General features: G+C 40.0%; 1 protein-coding gene across 4 annotated transcripts in view; it reads left to right on the top strand.

Annotated features, from left to right (window-relative positions):
- Positions 1 to 23453, top strand: part of LOC105467056 (tudor domain containing 1) — a 53443-nt gene that overhangs the window by 1801 nt on the left and 28189 nt on the right. For 2 of the 4 annotated variants that reach the window (XM_071069091.1, XM_011716379.3), the window contains exons 2-9: positions 6826 to 7156; positions 9957 to 10015; positions 18077 to 18221; positions 20333 to 20438; positions 21479 to 21542; positions 22315 to 22419; positions 22650 to 22829; positions 23296 to 23439. In XM_071069091.1, the coding sequence (XP_070925192.1) occupies positions 6832 to 7156; positions 9957 to 10015; positions 18077 to 18221; positions 20333 to 20438; positions 21479 to 21542; positions 22315 to 22419; positions 22650 to 22829; positions 23296 to 23439 (1128 nt within the window). In that variant the 5' untranslated portion in view covers positions 6826 to 6831. Of the gene's footprint in view, positions 1 to 1453; positions 1560 to 6397; positions 6421 to 6825; positions 7157 to 9956; positions 10016 to 18076; positions 18222 to 20332; positions 20439 to 21478; positions 21543 to 22314; positions 22420 to 22649; positions 22830 to 23295; positions 23440 to 23453 lie in introns of those variants that run through there. The other 2 variants (XM_011716388.3, XM_011716395.3) reach the window with 2 other exon arrangements.

Below are 23453 nucleotides of genomic sequence, written 5' to 3'. Positions count from 1 at the left end.
GTCTCGATCTCCTGACCTCGTGATCCGCCGGTCTCGGCCTCCCAAAGTGCTGGGATTACAGGCTTGAGCCACCGCGCCCGGCCCACTTTTAATGTTAAAAGAACTCTAGCCTGTGGTGTCCTAGAGGGAAAAGAAATGACTTACCCCCACTGTATCTTAGGAAGCTCCCAGCAACATCAGGGAGGACCGGTAGGATTCCAAAGAAAAGAGAGGGTCTACCCTTAGGGAGCTTCAGGTCTTAGTGGGTTCAAAGCGTGAAGTACAGAACAAAGAGATCTAGAAATATGAGCCCTCATTTTTGCCTGTAGCACTATAGAAATGAGTCACTTTCAGTTCACTACTTTTTTAGTACATCAGTGATTCCCAATTCTAAGAAAGTCAGGTACTCTCTAACGTAAAGAAATGTTGAGACCCTTCTAGTTAACCTTTTGTGTTAGCTGAATCAACATTTAAATACTGTGGATTCCAGAATGATTACTGTTTTTATCACTAGTAGCATGTAAAAGTAGTAGATTGTATATAGGGGAAATTACTTATTTTAAAACTGGGTGAGGTTAACCCATGTGGTTTCAGGGCCTTTGCAGCAATAATCTGTCACATTTGTTTACCTGGGTATCAAATCTAAAGCGTGAGGTTGGGAATCAGAGTATTATGCCATAGGGCCTGCCTACTTGTGATTCAAATATTCCCAGTGGTTGACACAGGATGAAACCAAGTAGGAATAGATGCTCAGTCTTACTGGTGTTTTGTAATGTTAAAAATTTATGGCTGGGTGCAGTGGCTCACACCTGTAATTCCAGCACTTTGGGAGGCGGAGGCGGCAGATCACAAGGTCAGGAGTTTGAGACCAGTCTCGTGAAACCCCATCTCTACTAAAAATACAAAAATTAGCCAGGCGTGGTGGGGCATGCCTGTCGTCCCAGCTAATTGGGAGGGCTGGGGCAGGAGAATTGCTTGAACCCGGGACGCGGAGGTTGCAGTGAGCCCGAGATCGTGCCACTGCACTCCAGCTTGGACAACAGAGCGAGACAACGCCTCAAAAAAAAAATAAATAAATATTTCACCCTTAAGAGCCTGTTCTGTATCCCAGTTGTGGTGGCTGCCTAAGTCTATGCCTGCCTTACATTCATAAAACTGTAAATCAGTGTACGTGTAATGGTATGATAATTGCATATTTAAAAATAAATTCCAAAAGGTTTTAGGTGACTGAATGTTTTATCTGGATTCACGGTAGTACTGGCCACCTGCTCCAAAAGCTAATGCATAAGTGGTAATAGTGTTCAAAGTCAGGGACATTCTGACTTTGCTGTTGACGGGCTGCCAACCTGTGTCTGGGATCCTGTGTTCCATTATGAGAGTCATGTCAGTATAAGAGTCTCATGTTTTTGAAAGGTTGTGGTTACAGGGCAGCAACAGTTGGGAAGGGAACCATTTTAGAAAATGGTTCCAATGCAGCACGATTGGCTGTCCCAAATGAAAGGAAACAAGAAGTTTGTGGTCCCAGAACAGGTGTAGATGTCTGTTTGCCCTGGGTGTTATAATGAAAATTCCTGAACAGGGTAAGTCCTTAAGACTTAAGCACATCACTTAAGACTGCCAGATGTCATTTCAGACAGCAAGTGTCATTTTCAGTGAACAGGTTGGCATGAAAACAGTGCAATAGTGCATTTAAAATAGTTTTTATCATATGAATATCTTTTGAATGCCTAGTTCTATAAAGCACCATGGTGGATACTGCAGGAAATCAGAGGTATTTTTGTTTGGATTTTTAAAAATAAGAGTTCCTGCACTCAAGCAACTTAAAATAAATGATAGATATAACTGTCTATAGGTAACTAATACAGGGTAGTGAGGCGCTGACTGTAGATTGATTGGCAGCCTGAGTTACTAAATAAAGATAGTGTTATGAAAGACTATCTCAGGTGTAACACAGCAGCCTACTGAGGATCCAACTCAGTGTCTTAAGATAACTGTACGCTAGTTTTATGGTTAAAATATTGCTGTGATCCTTTACTTGATTTAGAATTAAGTTACCACATTTTTGGAAAAATGGTTTACTGTTAGATACTTCAGTCTTAAAAATATTTTCATCTATAAAAACGATTCATTCAATATAATTTGGAAAATGTAGTGAGAAAGATATCCTCATCAACCCACCTACTCTGGAATACTCATTGTTATTTATAATGTAATATGTTTCATTCATCTTTTTTTAACCTGCAGTTCTGATTTTCTTTTGCAGTTATAATTGTATTGAATATACAGGTTTTTTCTGCTTTTTCATTTGCCATTCTTCTTTTTTTTTTTTTTTTGAGATGGGGTCTCCCTCTGTCGTCCAGGCTGGAGTGCTGCAGTGGCGCTGTCTGGGCTCACTGCAAGCTCCGCCTCCTGGGTTCACACCATTCTCCTGCCTCAGCCTCCCGAGTAGCTGGGACTACAAGTGCCCGCTACCACGGCCAGCTAATATTTTGTATTTTTTAGTAGAGATGGAGTTTCACCGTGTTAGCCGGGATGGTCTTAATCTCCTGACCTCGTGATACGCCCACCTCAGCCTCCCAAAGTGCTGGGATTACAGGCGTGAGCCACCACGCCCAGCCTCATTTGCCATTCTAATAGACATTTTAACAGTGTTTCTGGAAACTAAGATTCTGAATGGTAGTGTAATAGTCTGTCTATTAAAGGCATCACAGTTAACTTTTTTTTTTTTTTTTTTTTTTTTTTGAGACAGTCTCGCTTTGTTGCCCAAGCTAGAGTGCAGTGGCACAATTTCGGCTCACTACAACCTCTGCCTCCCAGGTTCAGGCGATTCTCCCACCTCAGCCTCCTGAGTAGCTGGGATTACAGGAACCCACCACTCCTCAGCCTCCTAAAGTGCTGAGATTACAGGTGTGAGCAACTGCGTCCGGGCCTTTTTTGCTATTTTAGGTGGACATTTTTATATATAGGATTTTTTGGTATTTAGGATTATTTCAATGGCATGAGTTCTAGATGTAGAGGTACCAAGTCAGTGGCTAGGAATGCTTTTTAAAAACCCATAGGTATAAACCCATAGGTATATATTTCTAAATTGCTTCCCAGAAAGAGCATATTAATTGATACTCCCTTCAGTAATGAGTGGCTTAATGTTTTAATTGCACTCACTAGGTGGAAAATGTATACTTGCTTCAATTTGAATTTTTTTGTAACTATAGGGTTGAATGTTTTTCCCCTTATGTTTACGAGCTGATCTGCCTCTCCATTCTGTTCATGCCTTTTTGTCATTCATTTTACTGTACTGGCCTGCAAATAACAGCTTATTTGATGCCTCAGCGTGTCTCTGCATAGGCAAACCTGAGCTGGAGTGGCGACGTGAAGGAACTGCCAGACACACCTGGCTCTGCATCTTCTCCTTCACCATCCTCAGGCTGTGCTTATTACTTACTCCCTGATTACAAAGCGTGTGATAAGTCACCAGGCCTCAGGACCGTGTTGCAGGAAGAAAGGGGTGAAGGACTGTGCTAGCCACGTCTGTCCCTCTTCTGCAGGGTAGGGAAGAGCTTTCTCAGAAGCCACCTCAGGAGAACTCTGTGGCCAGTATCGTTGCTAACTCTAGCTGGCAAATCAGAGGTTGAATGGTGTTTGAGTCTGCTACAGTATCTGGAGGTTCTTAATATTTATCTCACTTTTGAAAAGGTATCAAATTTGTCATTTTTGTGATAGTATTTCCTGGACTGCTTACTATTTTGGTAAGTTTTCGTTGTCACATGGTTATGTTTGCTATCATTTCCTTTGTGATTGTTTTAACCACTTTTAAACTAAACAAAAGAAACCCTTCACCCATGGCTATTGCAGGCTGATTCTCTGTGAAGCATAATCTGAGATGGAGATTTGTGTGTATTGTGATGAGTGAATGTGGCCTGTATGATACTAGTTTTTTTGTATTCGAGATGGATTTTGCAGTCCAGTGTACACTCAGTGTTGAAAAAAAGGAATGTTATTGGTTATATTAGTCCCGATTAGGTCAAGTTTGTTAACTCATACAGTCTTTACTATTGCCTGTTTTCTGTCTGAGTAGTAGTTGTCTAAGATAGATGCGCCCTAATCATAGTGGACTGAATTTCTTCTCCTTCAGTCAAATTTTGTTTTATACACCTCAAAACAACATTAAATGATTCAAAGATTCCTGGCTGCTTTATCTCCTTGGAGTGTTTGTTTTTGAGACAGTCTCATTCTGTCGCCCAGGCTGAAGTGCAGTGGCGCTGTCTCAGCTCACTGCAACCTCTGGCTCCCAGGTTCAAGCTCTTCTCCTGCCTCAGCCTCCCGAGTAGTTGGGACTACAGATGCGCACCACCATGCCCAGCTAATTTTTGTATTTTTAGTAGCAATACGGTTTCACCATGTTGGTCAGGCTGGTCTCGAACTCCTGACCTCAAGTAATCCACCCTCCTTGGCCTCCCAAAATGCTGGGGTTACAGGCATGAGCCACTGTGCCCAGCCTGTGTTTTCTTAAGCAATGTAAAGTATCTTCATGTATCTTAATAGTTTCTACCTTGAGTTTGATTTTATGTGCTACTGATACTAACATTACATCTTTTTTTTTATTTCGAGACACAGTTTTGCTCTTGTTGCCCAGGCCGGAGTGCGATGGTGTGATCTTGGCTCACTACAACCTCCACCTCCCAGGATCAAGCTGTTCTCCTGCCTCAGCCTCCCGAGTAGCTGGGATTACCGGGGTGTGCCACCACACCCAGTTAATTTCTGTATTTTTAGTAAAGATGGGGTTTCACCATGTTGTCCAGGCTGGTCTTGAACTCCTGATCTCAGGTGATCCACCTGCCTTGGCCTCCCAAAGTGCTTGGATTACAGGCATGAGCAACCGTGCCCGGCCTAACATTACATCTTTTAGCTGTTTGCATAGAGCATATTTTAGTCCTTTTATTTGGAACCTTACCATATGACTTGGTTATATGTGTGCCTTTTGTGCCTAACATTTTACTGAATAATTTTCTTCCTGAGTTTATCTCTTTTTTCTTTTTTAAGACTAACTCATTGATACTTGGATTACTTGGGCTTGATTCTGTCATCTTATTTGATGTTTTCTGTACCTGAATTTTTTTTTCTATTGGATTAAGATTTTCTTCTGTGATTTTAAAGTTATATATTCTGTTTGTCTGGCAGTTACTCTAATATTTTAATGCACATTCTTTGTCTTTCTTGTACAGAGTATACACTTTATTCCTCCCCGCCCGCCCCACCACCACCTGATTCCTCTGGAGTTTCTTTCTTTTTTTTTTTTTTTTCTTTTTTTGAGATGGAGTCTCACTCTCTCACTCAGGTTGGAGTGCAGTGGCACAATCTTGGCTCACTGCAAGCTCTGCCTCCTGGGTTTACGCCATTCTCCTGCCTCAGCCTCCTGAGTAGCTGGGAGTACAGGCACCTGCCATCACACCCGGCTAATATTTTGTAGTTTTTAGTAGAGACGGGATTTCACTCTGTTAGCCAGGATGATCTCGATCTCTTGACCTGGTGATCCGCCTGCCTCAGCCTCCCAAAGTGCTGAGATTACAGGTGTGAGCCACCGCGCACGGCCTTTATTTTTCTTTTGTAATTGAACAACATTGCTCTTATTACACAAAACATTGCAGTTCTCAGCCTGTCCCTTCAATTTAGGCGTGCTTATCCATACAGTTTTACTTCCCCTGGCAGCTGCAGTATCTCCCCCATCGCTGCCCACCTGCAGTCATTCTGTTAGGGATCTTCTCAGGGTCGGTCCAATAAGAGTTCCCTACCTTTGAGTGTGCCTGTATATTTTTGTTTTTCATTATCTTGTCTGTATTCTCATTAGATTAGGTTAGGCCTAATTTAAAGTAAGAAATGAGATAAGTCGTAGGACACCAACTGCTATTTATTTTTTTCTATTCAAGACCATGTTAAACAACATTTAGATATTACTCATGCTAGTTTTAGCTGTGACATTTTTCCTCCTGCTCAGCTGTTTGGGGAGCAGACAAAGCTATCAGTCACTACTTGAGAAAGAAGAGGTGTTTGTCCCTTTTAATTCTCCTGGGCAGGGCACTTAGCATTCTTTAAGAGTAATAGAAAAACAAGCCAGCATCCTTTCTGGACAGAGGTTTCTCAGAGACACTTTGTGACAAATTAAACTTGGAAAGCTTGCAACATTTCCAATTTACTTTCAGAGAAAGATGCATAGATAGGACCTTAAAAGCAGTAGGTATAAATTACAATTTGTGGAAGTTCAGCTGGAGATGATAAAAGCAGAGACCTTGGCAAAATGGGAGGAAGGAGGGGTCAGCTGAGATGGATTGTGAAGCCTGCGCAGGATGGTCAGGCAGTGAGCGCGAGGGCATTCTGGGTAGAGCGTTCAGCATATTCAAGGACTGGATATAGGAGAGGGTAGAGGGATTCTGAGAAGGTAGAAAGGTAGGTGACAACCTGATTTAAACACACCTTTTCTGTTGCATTTTGCCATTAAGGTGTAAGCTTTAGCTTGGGAATATTTCTTTTAAAACATGAAAGACCTTTTCAATTAGTGTTGTCTCAAAAGCTTTTACAAGTAAGGAATGGTGTTGAATGCTGAGATTTACTTTTTTGATTTTTCATGAGTTGGTCTGTTGTTGATTTCTGTTAGAGTTCATACTTACAGAGAATCGATGTTTTTCTTGTGCCTTGTCGGCCAAGTTTTGATGTCATGGTTATACCTGCTTTGGAATCATTTTATAGGAATTATCTGTTACGTAAATATATTTGGGAGAATTTCTCTGAGCCTGCAGTTCTTCTGAAATTTTGAAATTAAAAGATGTCTTTTCAATACATTTCTCTCCTTAGGCCTCTATGAGTGTTAAATCGCCATTTAGTATGATGTCAAGAAATAATTTGGAAGTACCTCCTTCTAAGATGACAGAGCCATTTAATTTTGAGAAAAATGAAAACAAGCTTCCACCACATGAGTCTTTAAGAAGTCCTGGAACACTTCCTAACCATCCTAATTTCAGGCTGAAAAGCTCAGAGAATGGAAATAAAAAGAACAATTTTTTGCTTTGTGAGCAAACCAAACAATATTTGGCTAGTCAGGAAGACAGTTCAGTTTCTTCAAAGCCTAATGGCATCAATGGAGAAGTGGCTGGCTCCAAAGGAGACAGGAAAAAATTGCCAGCAGGTGAGTGAAAACCACAGGCTTCCTACTTCTTGATTCTCGTGGTTTCTGTGACTTACCAGAAGTATATATAACCACACACCAGTGGGCTATTAACAGAACAGGCACATGACTACCTTACCGTATTTGCATTTAATTATTATTGTAGAAGGAAAAACCAGATACCAAGTGGCTGCCTTCGGCTTCATTAATCTCAGAAAAAATTCCTGGGGAGAGAATGAGCTTTTTTCCCCACAGAGGACTATACTAGGAATGCAGAAAGGAAACACTCTAGCTTTTTTATGGGTGTTCTAAAGATTGACCGTATCTTAAAAATACTGTGCAAACTTTATGCATATATCACAAAGATACAGCTAAGATTTTAATTGGTTTCATGTGACTTATTCCTTTAGTTCCAATTCTAAAAACGTTTTTCGGCTGGGTGTGGTGGCTCATGCCTGTAATCCTAGCACTTTGGGAGGCCGAGGTGGGCAGATCACGAGGTCAGGAGTTAGAGACCAGCTTGGCCAACATGGTGAAACCCCATGTCTACTAAAAATACAAAAATTAGCCGGGTATGGGGGCGCAAACCTGTAGTCCCAGCTACTTGAGAGGCTGAGGCAGGAGAATCGCCTGAGCTTGGGAGGCAGAGGTTGCAGAGTTGACATCATGCCACTGCACTCCAGCCTGGTGACAGAGCGATACTGTCTCAAAAAAGAAAAAAAACAAAAACAAAAAAACACACACCTTTCTAAGGCGGTTAGGACCTGGTAAATTTAGTTTCTTTGTGAAGGTATATGAGATGTGATCTTTTAACATGGTGATATAATTCTCAGAATGTGCCCTTGGGCTTCTGGGCTTCTGCAAGATGTCAAAACTGTTTTCCTCACATTCTTGCCTTTTCTGCTATGCCAGCTTTATACTGATAGTGCAAAAGCAAATTATTAGCTCAGCTTAAGGCAGGAGCGCCAACCTGGGTGAGGGTTCATTGAGTTTTTCATTGTCATGCACTTCCAGTTAAAAGGAAAACCAGAAATGGCAATTTCAGTTAAAAATGCCCTTGATTGAGCAGTAAAAAGTATTCAAGTATTCTGTTAAATCTTGACCATTGTGTGCAGTATTTTTAGTATTTGTGTGATGAAATGGGAATGACTCCTTTTATCCTCTGAAGTAGGAAAAGCATGTGTGCAATTGAGTTGTGAGCTGAAGAGAAACTCTTTTCTTGGAATATACTTTTTACTTGAAAAGATGACACACTGGTTATTCAGATTTACCTGGCAAGCATTTTCTCAAAAATTAAAGTGAGCCCTTTACTTCAAGGAAAACAGCTGACAGTATTTTGTCAATGACAAAGTTTAAGCTTTCAAGCAATTTCGGATTTTAGGAAACTTGTGTCTGCCACTTTGAGCTTAAGAACTTCCCAAGACAGACTTTTCTGGTAAGATGCATGGTGATATTAACACATGAATATTAATATTTTTATTTTTTTTTGGAGACGGTCTCTGTCACCCAAGCTGAAGTGCAGTGGCACAATCATGGCTCACTGAGGCCTCAAACCCCTGGGCACAAGCGATCCTCCTGCCTCAGCCTCCCAAAACCCTGGGATTACGGGCATGAACCACCACAACAGGCCCTAACTCATGATTTTTTGCTATTGCATAATGAAATATGTCAACATTTGGTAATGCCGCATAACTCAGTGAACCTGTCTTTTCCAAATGGCCAGTGCATGATATTGCTGTCATGCATGGACAGAAATCCAAAGTGTGGGATAAATCAGTGAATTCTAGTGTAACAATATGAAAAGTTCCTTAATGTGGTTTTAGAGTTCACATTGCTTCTAACTCTATACCACTTTGTTTTGGTGTATTAATAAAGGCAAATATCCACAGTTAATAGAGGAGGACATTAAGTATTCCTCCTCCTTGCAAATACCTGTCTCTGGGAGGCCAGACCTTTTTTTTTGTTTTGTTTTGTTTTTTTTCCAAATACCAGAAGCAACTTTTCACTGAGTGAAGGCAAAAACTATATATGAATCCAGCCGTCTTCTGTTAAGCCAATCATTAATGATATGCAAAAATGTGTGATCCTTCTATATTTTGTTTTGAAAAATACAGTTTTTAAAAATTGTCAGCATGTAATGCATTTATTTTTAAATGGATGCTTAAGTTTAGTTTTAATTTCTAATACAGTAAATATTGATTGAAATAAACCATGTAAACAAAAGCTCTGCAGGGTCCTCAGTTTTTAAGAGTGCAGAGGGTTTCTGAATCCAGAAAATTTGAGAACTGCTGCCTTAGTGAATGGAGAAAAGTTCACAATGAGAGGAGTACTAGTCAAGAAAATTTTGGACAAGTTCTTTTATTTATATTTTTATTTTTTTTGAGACAGAGTCTCTCAGTCACCCAAGCTGGAGTGCAGTGGCACTGTCTCAGCTCACTGAAACCTTCACCTTCCAGGTACAAGTAGTTCTCCTACCTCAGCCTCCTGAGTAGTTGGAATTACAAGTGTGCACCACCATGCCCAGCTAATTTTTGTATTGCCCATGTTCATGTTGGCCAGGCTGGTCTTGAACTCCTGACCTCAAGTGATCCACTTGCCTCAGCCTCCCAAAGTGCTGGGATTATAGGGGTGAGCCACCATGCCTGGCTAAGTCCTTATTTTCTGTTGGGCAAAGTAGGATGTTGCTTAGGTTCTGGTGTAGCTATAAGGTCATTGTGGTATAGCCCTGTTACTTGAATATCACCTAATTATACTATTTTTCATTATTAGCAATAAAAAGTAATATCTGGCTTTTATTCAAAATTGTGTTTTTCCTCCCCAGGAAACTCAGTGTCATCACCAAGTGTAGAAAGTAATTCACCACCCAAAGAAGTGAATACTGTAAGTTACTTTATTGTGTGTTTGCTTGCTGGGGTAAAAGATTCTAAACATGTTTTGGTATTTAATAAAGAAGTATTCAATTTGTAGGTATCATTCAAGATCAGACATTTTTTATTTAATGTACATTTTTAAAAAAGAAAACTTCCTTAGGTCATTGTAGATTCACATGCAGTTGTAAGAAATAATGGGGATCCTGTGTAGTCTTTCGCCTGTTTCCCCCATGGTAACATGCTGCAGAACTATAGTATAGCATCACAGCCGGGTTATTGATACACCATCAAGATACGGAGCATTTCCATCACCACAAAGGTCTCTTACATACCTTGTTGCTTATGTTCTGGTGTAGCCAATCCACTTTTCCTTCTGCGCCTGCCCTCTTAATCCATAGCCACTGATATGCATATTTCCACAATTTTGTCATTTTTGAGAATATTATATAAAAGGCTACATACAGACAGTATGTAACCTTTTGGGATTGGCTTTCGTCATTTCACATAATTATCTAGAAATTGATCTAGGTTGTATGCATCAATCATTTGATCCTTGTTATTGCTGAGTAGTAGTCCATGGTATGGACAACTTGTTTAACCATTTACTTATTGAAGGACATCTGGGTTGTTTCCACTTTTTGGCTCTTAAAACTAAAACTCTATATCCATTGATGTACAGAATTTTATGTGAACATGTTTTTAATGCTCCAGGATAAATGTCCAGGGTTCAATTTCTGGGTTGAAGAGTAGTCCCAACTTTGTTTTATAAAAAACTGCCAAATATTTTCCAGAGTGACGGTATCATTTTACATTCATTCTTACCAAGGGTGTATGAGAGCTTGTTTCTCTGCATCCTCTTCGGCATTTGGTGATGTCGTCGGTATTTTTATTCTACCCGTTTTCATCACAGATGTGTAGTACTATCTAATTGTGGTTTAACTTGCATTTCCTTCTTGATTGATGATAAACATCTTTTCATGTGCTTATTTGCCATCTGTACATCTTTGGTGAAATGTTTTCATGTCTTTTGTCTATTTTCTGAGTTTTTTTACTGTTTTGAAAGTTCTTTGTAATTTTCAGATATTAGTCATTTGTCAAGTATGTGATTTGCAAATATTTTCTCCTAATCTGTAGCTTGTCTTTTCATCTTAATAAAGTCAGTTTTTCCTTAATGGATTGTTTTTGGTGCTTTTGATACTCTGGATCCTGAAAATGTTCATTTTTTCCCCAAACAATTTGATAGTTTTACTTTTTTTTTTTTTTAGATGGAGTCTTGCACTGTCACCCAGGCTGGAGTGCAGTGGCCTGATCTCGGCTTACTGCAACCTTCACCTCCGGGGTTCACGCCATTCTCCTGCCTCAGCCTCCCAAGTAGCTGGGACTACAGGCGCCCGCCACCGTGCCTGGCTAATTTTTTTTTTTTGTATTTTTAGTAGAGACAGGGTTTCACTGTGTTAGCCAGGATGGTGTCGATCTCCTGACCTCATGATCCACGTGCCTCGGCCTCCCAAAGTGGTGGGATTACAGGCGTGAGCCACTGAATAGTTTCACTTCTTACATTTAAGTTTTGATCCATTTTCAGTTAATTTTAAGATTTTAAGTTAAGAAACTTGAGAGATTTATTTTTGCCTGTGGATGTTCAATTGCTCCAATGCCATCTGTTGAAAATTTTCTTCACTGAATTGCTTTCACACATTTGCCAAAATTCAGTTGGACATATTTGTGTTGGTCTAGTTGAAGTTATTTATTTTCTGTATACTATGTGTCTGTCTTTCCAGTACCACACAGTCTTGATTCCTGGAGCTGTGTAGTAAAATTTGAAATTGGGAAAAGTGGTTCCTTTCACTTGATTTATCTTCTTAAAAATTTTTTTAACTATTCTAATTCCTTTGCCTTCCAATATGCAGTTTAGAATAATCTCATCTCTACAAAAAATATTGCTGGGATTGTCATGTGAATTGCATTAAACCTATATATCAGTTGGGGAATTATTGACATTTTTGCTGTGTTGAATCTTCCAATCCATGAACATAGTGTTTCTCCTTTTATGTAGATCTCTGATTTCTTTTCGTTTTGTAGTCTTTAGCTTACAGGTCCTGTGCATGTTTTGCTAGATTTACACTTCAGTATTTGATTTTTTTTGAGTAACTGTAAATACTATTGTATTTCTGTCCCCATGTTCATTATTTGAAAATATGATTGGTTTTGTATGTTTATCTTCTGTGATCTTGCTGAAGTCTTTTTTTTCTTTTTCTTTTTTTTTTTTTTTGAGACGGAGTTTTGCTCTCGTTGCCCAGGCTGGACTGCTGGGCTGCTATCTTGGCTCACTGCAACCTCTGCCTCCCTGGTTCAAGCGATTCTCCTGCTTCATTCAGCCTCCCAAGTAGCTGCGACTATAGGCATGCGTCCCCACACTTGGCTAATTTTTGTATTTTTTAGTAGAGACGGGATTTCACCATGTTGGTCAGGCTGGTCCCAAACTCCTGACCTCAGGTGATCCACCCGCCTTGGCCTCCCAAAGTGCTTGGGATTACAGGCGTGAGCCACTGGGCCCAGCCATTGAAGTCCTTTTAAGATCCCTTGCAGTTTTCTACATAGCCAATCATATCATCTGCAAATAGGGACAGTTTTATGTTTTCTTTTTCAGTGTATATGTCTTTGATTTCCTTTCTTGCTTTATTGCATTTACTGTAGGAACTTTCTACACTAGGTTTGAATCACAGTGACAGTGGACACCTTGCCTTGTTTCTAATCTCAGGGAAAAAGCATTCAGTCTTTTACGATTAAGTTTAGATGTAGGTTTTTGTAGATATTCTTTATCAAGCTGATGAAGTTTTCTCTAGTCCTGCTTTTCTGATCCTTTTTATCATGAATAGGTGTTGAATTTTGTCAAATGCTTTTTCTGTATTGATTGATATGGTAGTGACTTATTTTCCTTTAGTATATTAATTTGGTAGATTACATTGTTATTTTGAGTGGTTAACCAGCCTTGCATTCCTGAAGTGAACTACGCTTGGTCATGGTGTATAATTATTTTTATGTATTGCTGAGTTCTATCTGGTAATATTTTAATAAGGATTTTTACATAAGTTTTCATGAGAGATTTTGGTCTGTAATTTTCTTTTATACTGTCTGTGTGTGGTTTGAGTATCAAGGTAATATTAGTTTCATGAAATGAATTGGGAAGTGTCCCCTCTTCTGTTTGCTGGAAGAGAAATTGTATAGAACTGGTGTTAATTCTTTAAACATTTGGTAGAATTCTCCAATGAAAACCATCTGGACCTGGAGATTTCTTTTGGGGGAGTTTTAAAGGTATGGTTCAGTTTCCTTAATATTTATAATTGAAGTCTATTCAAATTGTTTCATATTGTGTTTGCATTTTTTAAGGAATTTGTTCATTTTGTCTACACTGTCAAATTTATATGTGGAAGTGTTCCCAGTATTTTCGTGTTTGTGTTGTCTGTAGTAATGTTCCCTATTTTATTCCTGATACTGGTAATTTCTGTCTGTCTTTATTGTCTGTCTCGCTACAGGTTTGTGTTTTATTGATCTTTCCAAAGAAATAGGTTTTTGTTTCATTTTTTTCCTGTTTTTAAAATTTCTTCTTTATGTTTACTGTCTCTACTGCTTTTGGGCATTTTTTTGGTCATTGATTGGGGGTTTTTTTGGTTTGTCTTTTTGGTGGTTGGTTGGTTGGTTTTTTAAGACAAGGTCTCCCTCTGTCATCCAGGCTGGAGTGTAGTGGCACAATCATAGCTCACTACAGCCTTGTACTCCTGGACTCAAGCAGTCCCACCTGCTGAGCCTCCTGGAGTAATTGGGACTACAGGTGTATGCCACCACACCTGGCTATTTTTTTTTTTTTTTTTTTCTGTAGAGATGGGGGTCTTGCTATGTTGCTAGGCTGATCTTAAACTCCTGGCTTCAAGTGATCCTCCCACCTTGGGATTACAGGCTTGAGTTGCCCTGCCCAGCCCCAGTGTAACTTTTATTTATCTCGAAACTTCATCTTTAACTCATATTATTTAGAAGTGTGCTTTAGTTTCTGGGTGTTTGAAGATTGTTAGTATTTTTTCTGCTGCTGATTACTGGTTTGAGTCTATTGTGGTCAGAGAACAGCTTCTGAATCACATCAGTTCTTTTAAGTTTTGGGGTTTGTTTTATGGCTCAGGATGTGGTCTTGGTATACATTCTCTTGGCACTTGAAAAGAATGTGCCTTGTCTGTTGGGTCAGACGATCTATAAATATCTAATAGCTCCTGTTGGTTGGTGATGTTGTGTTCCATCCTCTTGCTGATTTTATATCTCATTATGTCAATTGTTGAGAAGGTATTAAAGCCTCTATAATCCTGGGTTGTTTATTTTCAATTCAGTTAGGCTTTATATTTTGCAGCTGTGGTTCATGCATATTTAGGATTGCCGTGTCTTGTTGGGTTGACTCGTTGTCATTATAATGTCCCTCTCTTTGGTACTTTTCTTTCCCTGTAATCTGTTTTATCTGATATTAATACAGTCACTCATTGTTCTTAACATTTACATATTTTTCCATCTTTTTACTTTTGGTCTATATTGTTATACATAAAATGAGTTTCTTATAGACACCATATATTTGGGTAAGGTTTTTTAATTCACTAGGACAGTCTGTCTTTCAGTTGGTATACTTAATTTACATTTGATGTAATTGGTACTTGAGAGTTTATGCCATTTGTTTTGTTTTCTGTTCTGTTTATTTTTCCTGCCGCCTTGTGGGTTACTTGAATACTTTCTGTAATTTTGATTTTTATCTGGTGTTTTCAAGTGTGTCTCTGTATACCTTTTCCAGTGGTTGCTCTGCATACTACATCATGTATACGCAACTTATGACAGTTACCATTTTACCAATCTGAGTATAGTGCAGACACCTTAACCTCCCTGTGCATTTCTTTACCTTCACCCGTTTATGTCTTACATATTCTATCTCATAGATTTACAACTCCTTCAGACGGTTTATCATTTTTGCTCAAACTCTCAAACATAATTTAGAACACTCAACAGGAGAAAGTCTATTGTACTTATTAATATGTTTCGTTTATCAGGTCTCGAACTCCTGAGCTCAGTCCTCCCACCCCGGACTCACAAAGTGCTGGGATTACAGGCATGAGCCACTGAGCCTGGCCTGTTGTGTTTTTCTTCTCTATTTCAGTGTTCCTGCCTTTATCATTTCTTTTCTCTTTAGAGAACTTCCTTAGGCCATTCTTTTAGGATAAAGCTGCTGGTAACAAATTCTCTTAATTTTCTTTCATCTGAAAAGTCTTGATTTCCCATTCATTCCTAAAGGATATTTTCCTTGGATAAGTTTCTCAGATAAGTTTTCTTTCAGAACTTGAAAAATGTTTTGTCACTTTCTTCTGGCCTCCACGGTCTCTAATGGGAAATCTGTCTTTTTAAAGACGCCTTACTGCCATGTTGCTCTTTGGGTCTCCAGGTTCCTAGCCAGCCTACCTCCTCCTTTCCTACTTTCAGCGTCACCTTATGTTTGTTTTATATAGAAGTTCAGGGTTTTAGTTTACCTTAATAGAATGAATTTTAAAAATCCTCCCTCCCCCATACAGGTAAGGGATTCTTTTCCTCTTTCTGCTTTCAAGCTTTTAATTTTCAGAATTTTAAGATGTGTCTTGGTGTTTAGTCTCAGTTTACTCTGGGGCTCACTCAGCCTCTTAAATTAGTAAATTTATATCTTCTGCCAAATTTGGAAGTTTCTGGCAGTCTTTTTTTTTTTTTTTTTTGGAAACAGAGTTTGACTCTTGTCGCCTAGGCTGGAGTGCAGTGGCGTGATCTCAGCTCACTGCAACCTCCACTTCCTGGGTTCAAACGATTCTCCTGTCTCAGCCTCCCAAGTAGCTGGGATTACAGATGCCCTCCACCACACCCAGCTAATTTTTGTATTTTTAGAAGAGATGGGGTTTCGTCATGTTGGCCAGGCTGGTCTTGAATTCCTGACCTCAGGTGATCCCACCAGCCTCAACCTCCCAAAGTGCTGGGATTACAGGCGTGCGCCACCGTGCCCGGCCTCAGCAGTCATTTTTTGAGTACTTCTCAACCCTACCTTCTCTCTCCTTTCTGAAGACACAAATGCTAGATCTTTTGTTATAGTCCCACAGGTCCCCGAGACTATTCATTTATTAATTCATTTTCATTCTGTTGTTCAGATCAGGAGTTTCTGTGGTTCTGTCTTCAAGTTCACTGATTGTTACCTCTTTTCCCTCCATTATGCTAGTGAGCCTGCTATTGTGTTTTTTATTTTGGTTATACTTTTCAGTTTTAAAATACCCATTTGGTTCTTTATATCTTTTATTTATTTAGGGAGACTCCGTATTCATTTGTTTCAAGCCTATTCGTAATTGCTTGTTAACGTATTGATGACTGCTTTAAAATCTTTATAGATAAATGAATGTTTTTGTCATGTTGATGTTGGGTGCTTGATTTTTTTTTTTCCGGCATTCATTTGTGATCTTCCTGATTCTTGGTGCAGTGAGTTATTGTCTATTGAATTCTATTGAAACTGGGATATCTTGGGTATTATGAGACTTTTTTTTTTTTGATTCAGAATCTTGCTCTGTTGCCCAGGCTGGAGTACAGTGGCGTGATCTCAGCTCACTGCAACCTCCACCTCCTGGGTTCAAGCGATCATCGTGCCTCAGCTTCCTGAGTAGCTGGGATTATGGGCATGTGCCACCATGCCTGTCTGATTTTTGTATTTTTAGTAGCAATGGGGTTTCGCCATATTGGCCAGGCTGATCTCGAACTCATGGCCTGATCTGAAATCATCTGCACACCTCATCCTCCCAAAGTGCTGGGATTACAGGCGTGACCTACCACACCCAGCCTCTATCTTATTTAAACTTCCTGTCTTAGCTGGCTTCCTCCGACACTGCTCTGGCTGCTGGTTTGTTACTGCCAGGTTGGGGGTATATGTCCAGGTTCCCTACTCAGCCTCTGATATTCAACTGGGGAGCTCTTTCTTTTGGGTGAGGATGGGAGTTCCAGCTTCACAGGAGGCCTCAACTGATTGCTTTCTGGCTGACAGTGGTGAGTACCTCATTACAGCTCCCCATTTGGTCTCTAGTGACACGCATGGAGAGAGGGCCGACTGAAAGAGAGGGTGTTAGGAGGGATTAGTTTGTATTGAATTGTGGTGGAAAGTCCAGACTCTCCACTAGGCCTTTTCTGACACCACGTTGATGGGGATGGGGGCACCTCATTGCTGCCAGGTGGAAATCCAGGTTTGCCATGTGGTCTCCATAGGCAGGGATGTCATCCTTCCACTTCAGGGATGAAGTGCTGGCACCCTATTCTGTTGGCCTTCTCTGATACCATACTTGTGAGCAGGTTGGGGCACCTCACTGTAGCCTTGTGAGGGTGGAAATCTTGGCCCCACACTCTCCCTCTGTGGGTGGGAGTGGGGCCACAGTTTTGTCTGTGGTGTTTGGAGTAGAGCAGTTAACGTTAAGTTTTCTGTCTTTCTGGTCTGCCTTTTTTTCTAGTCCTTTGGCTAGACAGAGCAGGTTTCTAAATTTTTTTTTTTTTAATGATGAGGGTCTCACTATGTTGGCCAGGCTGGAGTGCAGTGGCCATTCACAGGCACTGTCGTAGCTTGCTACAGCCTTGAGCTCCTGGGCTCCAGTGTTCCTCCCGCCTCAGCCTTAGCCGGGACTGCAGGTGCCCGCCACCACACCCAGCTCGAGAGTACAGCTTTTCTTGTTGGAGTTTTTATCATCTCTGCCTTCCGGTGTTTCTGGGTTGCTGGCTTCTCCAGCACCCAGTCTGGTATATATGAGGCAAAAAGAAAACCCAGACACCTTACTGCCATGTCGCTCTTTGGGTCTCCAGGTTGCCAGTCAGCCCACCTCCTCCTCTCCCACTTTCAGAGTCACCTTATGTTTGTTTTATATATAAGTTCAGGGTTTTAGTTTACCTTAATAGAAGGAATAAGGAAAAGTACATCTACTTGATCTTATCTAGTCCCAAATCTAGTATTTAAATGGAAAAGTTATTGCCAAATTCTAACATTGCTCTTCTCTGTTCTTAATAGAAGCCCGGAAATAATGTACGTCCTGCAAAATCAAAAAAACTAAACAAGTTGGTCGAGAATTCCTTGTCCATAAATAATCCAGGGCTCTTCACCTCCTTAGGACCTCCTCTTCGGTCCACAACTTGTCATCGATGTGGCCTGTTTGGTAAGCATATTGTTCTTAGGTGTCTGAATTCTTCTACATATTTGAAAATCATTTTTATTGTGGCAGATGATAAACATTAAGTGTAGTTAGAGCAGTGTCCCCATGCCACACACACATCTCAGCCTCAGCCACCGTCAGCATCCTGCCGTTCCTCTTCACCCATCCCTTCCCATTTTTCCTGCTTCCTCAGTGTACGTTTTCCTCAGTTTTTTTAGGGGAAGCTCACATGCATTGAAATGTACAGACTTAAATCCTTGTCATAATATAGGATGTTTCTGTCTCCTCAGGAAGTTTTCTCATGTCCCATCCCGGTCCCTACTTCTGAGAAGCAACCATTGGTTTTCTAATCATGAATTAATTTTGCCTGTCATAGAATTTCACATAAGTGGAATCATACAGCATGGACTCTTTAGTATCAAGGTTGTTTCATATACAATAATACTTTTGAGGTTAATCCATGCTGTTCCACGCACCATTATTTTTTGTTTATTGCTGAATAGTGTCATTGTATGGTTATACCATGGTTGAACTGTTCTCCTATTGATGAACGTTTTGGCTGGGTCCAGCTTTTGCCTGTTAGGAATAGAGCTCTCTAAACATTTTTGTACAAGTGTTTGTGTGAACATAACGTTTTCATTTATTGTGGGTGCACAGGTAGACACAGAATGGCTGAGTCAAAGGGTGGGTGTATGTTTAGCTGTATAAGAAGCTACCAAACCATTTCCAAGGTATTGTCCCATTTTCTCTTCCCCCTGGGAGGGAGTTCTGGTTGTTCCACATCCTCGTCCATGTTTGGTGTTTGTGTTTTTATAGCCCTTTTTGTGGATAAGTTGGAATTGTCATATGCCTCTTGAGTTCTAATTTTTCAATATATAAGTCTTACTTGCATGGCATTTACCAGTTTAGAGTTAAATTTGCAGTGCTCTCGTGATCAGTGATCTTGAGCAGTTTTTTCTGTTTATTACTGGCTATTCGGATATGTAACTTTTTTTTTTTTTTAAGTTTCTTTTAGGGTGGAAGCATTTGAGGCCAGACTGGGTTGGTGGTTACTTCTTTGTTGTGGGGTGTTTTGTTGTTGTTTTTGTTTTTTAGATAACCTGTTTCTTTAGCATGAACACTGATAGAATTTTTTTAAAAATCCTTTATTTCAGAATCTCCCTGGGTTTTTCTAGATACGATTCTCGTTGTTTTTTGTTGGTTTTTTCATGATACGCAGCCATTTCAGTCACTGGTACAAGTCTGTTTTCACTACAGGAAAGTTTTGTTTACTTTGCTTGATCTTGCCTCACTGTAACCTCTGCCTCCTGAGTTCAAGTGATTCTCCTGCCTCAGCCTCCCAAGTACAGATGTGCACCACCACACCCGGCTTATTTTTTTTGTTTTTGTAGAGACGGTGTTTCACCATTGTTGGCCAGGCTGGTCTCAAACTCCTGACTTCAAGTGATCCCCCCCACCTTGGTCTCCCAAAGTGCTGGGATTACAGGCGTGAGCCATGGCACATTTTGCACCATTGCTTACTGCTTTTTTTTTTTTTTTTTTTTTTTTTTTTTTTTTTTAAAGACTAGAGTCTCGCTCTGTCATCACCCAGGCTGGAGTACAGTGGTATAATCTCAGCTCACTGCAACCTCTGCCTCCTGGGTTCAAGAGGTTCTCCTGCCTCAGCCTCCCGAATAGCTGGGATTACAGGTGCCTGCCACCGTGCCCGGCTAATTTTTGTATTTTCAGTAGAGATGGGGTTTCACCATGTTGGTCATTCTGGTCTCGAACTCCTGACCTCAAGTGATCTGCCTGCCTCGGCCTCCCAAAGTGCTGGGATTACAGGCGTGAGCCACTGCACCTGGCCGCTTGCTGCTTTTATAACATGTATTCGGAGGTCTATTTTTAGGAAACTCAGTTATGTGTCCCAGTCTGATCTCCCTTTTTTAAATCTTTGTAGGTCTTTTTTCTCTGTATTCTGAGAGTTTAAAAGTATAATCTGAATACCTAATCCTAAATAGCACAATTCTCTTCAGATAGTCTTCTTGCCATGGTTAATAGAATATTTGATCAAGTGTGGACCTTGAGAATGTCTTGATCTTCATCTGAACTATTTTGTGGGTGGTGTTCTCTAGGATCGCTGAGGTGCTCTCAGTGCAAGCAGACCTACTATTGCTCCACAGCATGTCAGAGAAGAGACTGGTCTGCACACAGCATCGTGTGCAAGCCTGTTCAGCCAAAGTAAGGATTTATGGTCTTTTTATTCATTATGGATTGTGCATAAGGTCTTTTTCTGATACAATAAGCATCCAATAGTTCAGCAGACCACAACCAAGTAGAAGTTACTTTTTATTAAGCTCTATAACAAAAGTGTACAAATCTGAAGTGAAAAGCTCTATGAACTTAATTTTCATGTGTATTATTTTACTGGGTAGTACATGTGAAGATTTGTAACCTTCAAAGAGTTTTTCTTTAATGTTTAGAGCTTTAGAATGCCTTACTTTAATCATGTACTTTCCTGGATCTTAATAAGTTTGGAACTTTTACATGCCTCTTGAGTTGTGTTTTTATTTGTAAATATATAAATTGTACTTACATGGCATTTACCAGTTTACAAAACAGTTTCACATATGACCTCAAAATTCTGTGTAAGTAATGTAGGGAATTATCTCTGGTTTTTGGTTTTTTTTTTTTTTTGAGACAGAGTCTTGCTCTCTCGCCCAGGCTGTAGTGCAATGGTATGATGTGGGCTCACTGCAAGCTCAGCCTCCTGGGTTCACGCCATTCTCCTGCCTCAGCCTCCCGAGTAGCTGGGACTACAGGCACCTGCCACCACGTCTGGCTAATTTTTTGTATTTTTAGTAGAGAAGGGGTTTCGCCATGTTAGCCAGGATGGTCTCGATCTCCTGACCTGGTGATCCACCCACCTCAGCCTCCCAGAGTGCTGGGATTACAGGCATGAGCCGCCACACCCAGCCGGGAATTATCCCCATTTTACAGATAAGAAAACTGAGGCTTGAAGCTATTCTCTCACTCTTACTCTCAGTCTCAGTCTCCGTCTCATTAGGTGACTTTTGGAAGAAGCACACCTATGCACACACAGGGTGTGGACCACTGTGTAGCCAGCAGTGGGGAGTTTGACTTTACCACTGTGATTCTGGAAGAAGCTGTTTTGCTCTTTCAGGATTTTGTTCATTGAGAATTTACCATAATTGTGATTGATAGCACCTATGTTAATTGCCTCTACACTATAAATATTGTAATCTGTTGCTTTATTGCAGTTTCCACAAACTTGAAGATAATAAATCATCTATTGAAACAAAGGATGTGGAGGTAAATAATAAGGTATGGTATACTTTGTCTTTAAATTTTGAATGACTCCTGTTTATTGAATTAAGAGGATGTGAGATAAATAGTTTGGGCTTATTTCTGCATTTTATCAATATTTAAAAGTAAGTTTCCTATTTAAATATGTACACCATAGTGATACGATCAGGGGTTTTTGAAAATTACTTCATCTTTTTTTCTAAAAGGATGTGGTAGTATCTCAGCGTAAAATCATGTGGATTAAAGAGTCCCTTTAGCCTCTGCGGGCACAGGTTTTAGCTTTATGTGCTGTACTCTAATAGGGCCTAGTTATCTAAGGAGGCTTTCTGATAGCAGTTCCTCATTTAGACAACAACATGGGCTGAATTATTTGTAATCTGAAAAACATCTGTCACGTCCAACTCATATTTATGAATAATTTTTAGCTTTCTTTAGCTGCTTCTAGCATCTACTTTAAAAAAGGTGACTTCAAGTATTCATTCTTACAGAAAGCATTAACAAGTGCAGATTTAAAATAGTAACCTCCACCACCACCACTTTCATTTTTTAAAAATAAAGTCAACCTTCTCTTCACCCGCATGGCCTTATTCTTGGGTTATCCCCAGTGCTGTGCACACTGCCTGTGGACAGTGGGTTTTAGTGACTCTTGGAGGCCTTCCCTATTTCTGTATTCTTTTATTCAAGCTGAAGAGTCAGGATATTGTGGTTGCGGTTCCGGCGTGTAGTGGCCATAGAATCATTGAAACATGCGCTTTTAAGTAACTCGCTTCTGTGGTATTTTTCAAACCAGAGTGACTGTCCACTTGGAGTTACTAAGGAAATAGCCATTTGGGCTGAGAGAATAATGTTTTCTGATTTGAGAAGTCTACAACTCAAGAAAACCATGGAAATAAAGGTATTTGTTGTTCTTCAATCTCCACAGACAGATCCAGAGAACTGTATTTATTCTCTTGTTTCCTACTTGAGTTCATGCGGTAGCTGCAAAACATATCTGATTAAACTAATAAACATTGCAAAAACTGTCTGTGATGCTGTTTGTATTTTAGTTACAAAGCTTTAAGAAATTGATGTTTCCTTTTGTGCCTTAGGAATTATTCCTCTTTTTTTTTTTTTTTTCTTTGAAAGGGTACAGTTACCGAATTCAAACACCCAGGGGACTTCTATGTGCAGTTATATTCTTCAGAAGTTTTAGAATACATGAACCAACTCTCTGCCAGCTTAAAAGAAACATATGCAAATATGCATGAAAAAGACTATATTCCTGTTAAGGGGGAAGTTTGTATTGCCAAGTACACTGTTGATCAGGTAACCCGTAATGAAATGAATTATTGAAAACGTTTGAGCTAACTTTGGTAGTATGAACTGAACACCAGAGCTTTTAATGATGCATGGCAAGGCTTAAAACCAGCCTCTGATCACTCTGATCCTCTTCAGTATCCCATGCCCTGTTCAGCTTGCTGCTTCCCTGTCTTACCCCTCTCCAACTCTGTTTACGGGTTCCTGAATTGCTGCTTGTAGCCGAGTGGCTGGCTAGTCTTAGAGCTTGTGTTTTATTTGAGTAGCTGAGGCATTAGTGTGTGATAGTCTCATGGGATAGAAATAGCTTTGGAATAGTTGTGTATATTATTAATAACATGTCCTAAGTAGACAATTTTAGGGATTTCTTTGCAAGATTCTTAGAAAATTAAGTTGGCTTTTTGCATGTTCTGTAGATCGATTGAGGGTTTTTAAAATCTAAGATTGTGAAATGCTGTTTATATTTCACTTTCAGACCTGGAACAGAGTGATCATACAAAACGTTGATGTGCAGCAAAAGAAGGCACATGTCTTATATATCGATTATGGAAACGAAGAAATAATTCCATTAAACAGAATTTACCACCTCAACAGGAACATTGACTTGTTTCCTCCTTGTGTGAGTCTCTTTTC

This window comes from Macaca nemestrina, chromosome 9 (assembly GCF_043159975.1).
Source record: "Macaca nemestrina isolate mMacNem1 chromosome 9, mMacNem.hap1, whole genome shotgun sequence".
NCBI lineage: Eukaryota > Metazoa > Chordata > Mammalia > Primates > Cercopithecidae > Macaca > Macaca nemestrina.
Note: the sequence above shows the minus strand (reverse complement) of the source record. Positions and strands in the feature narration are given on the sequence as shown.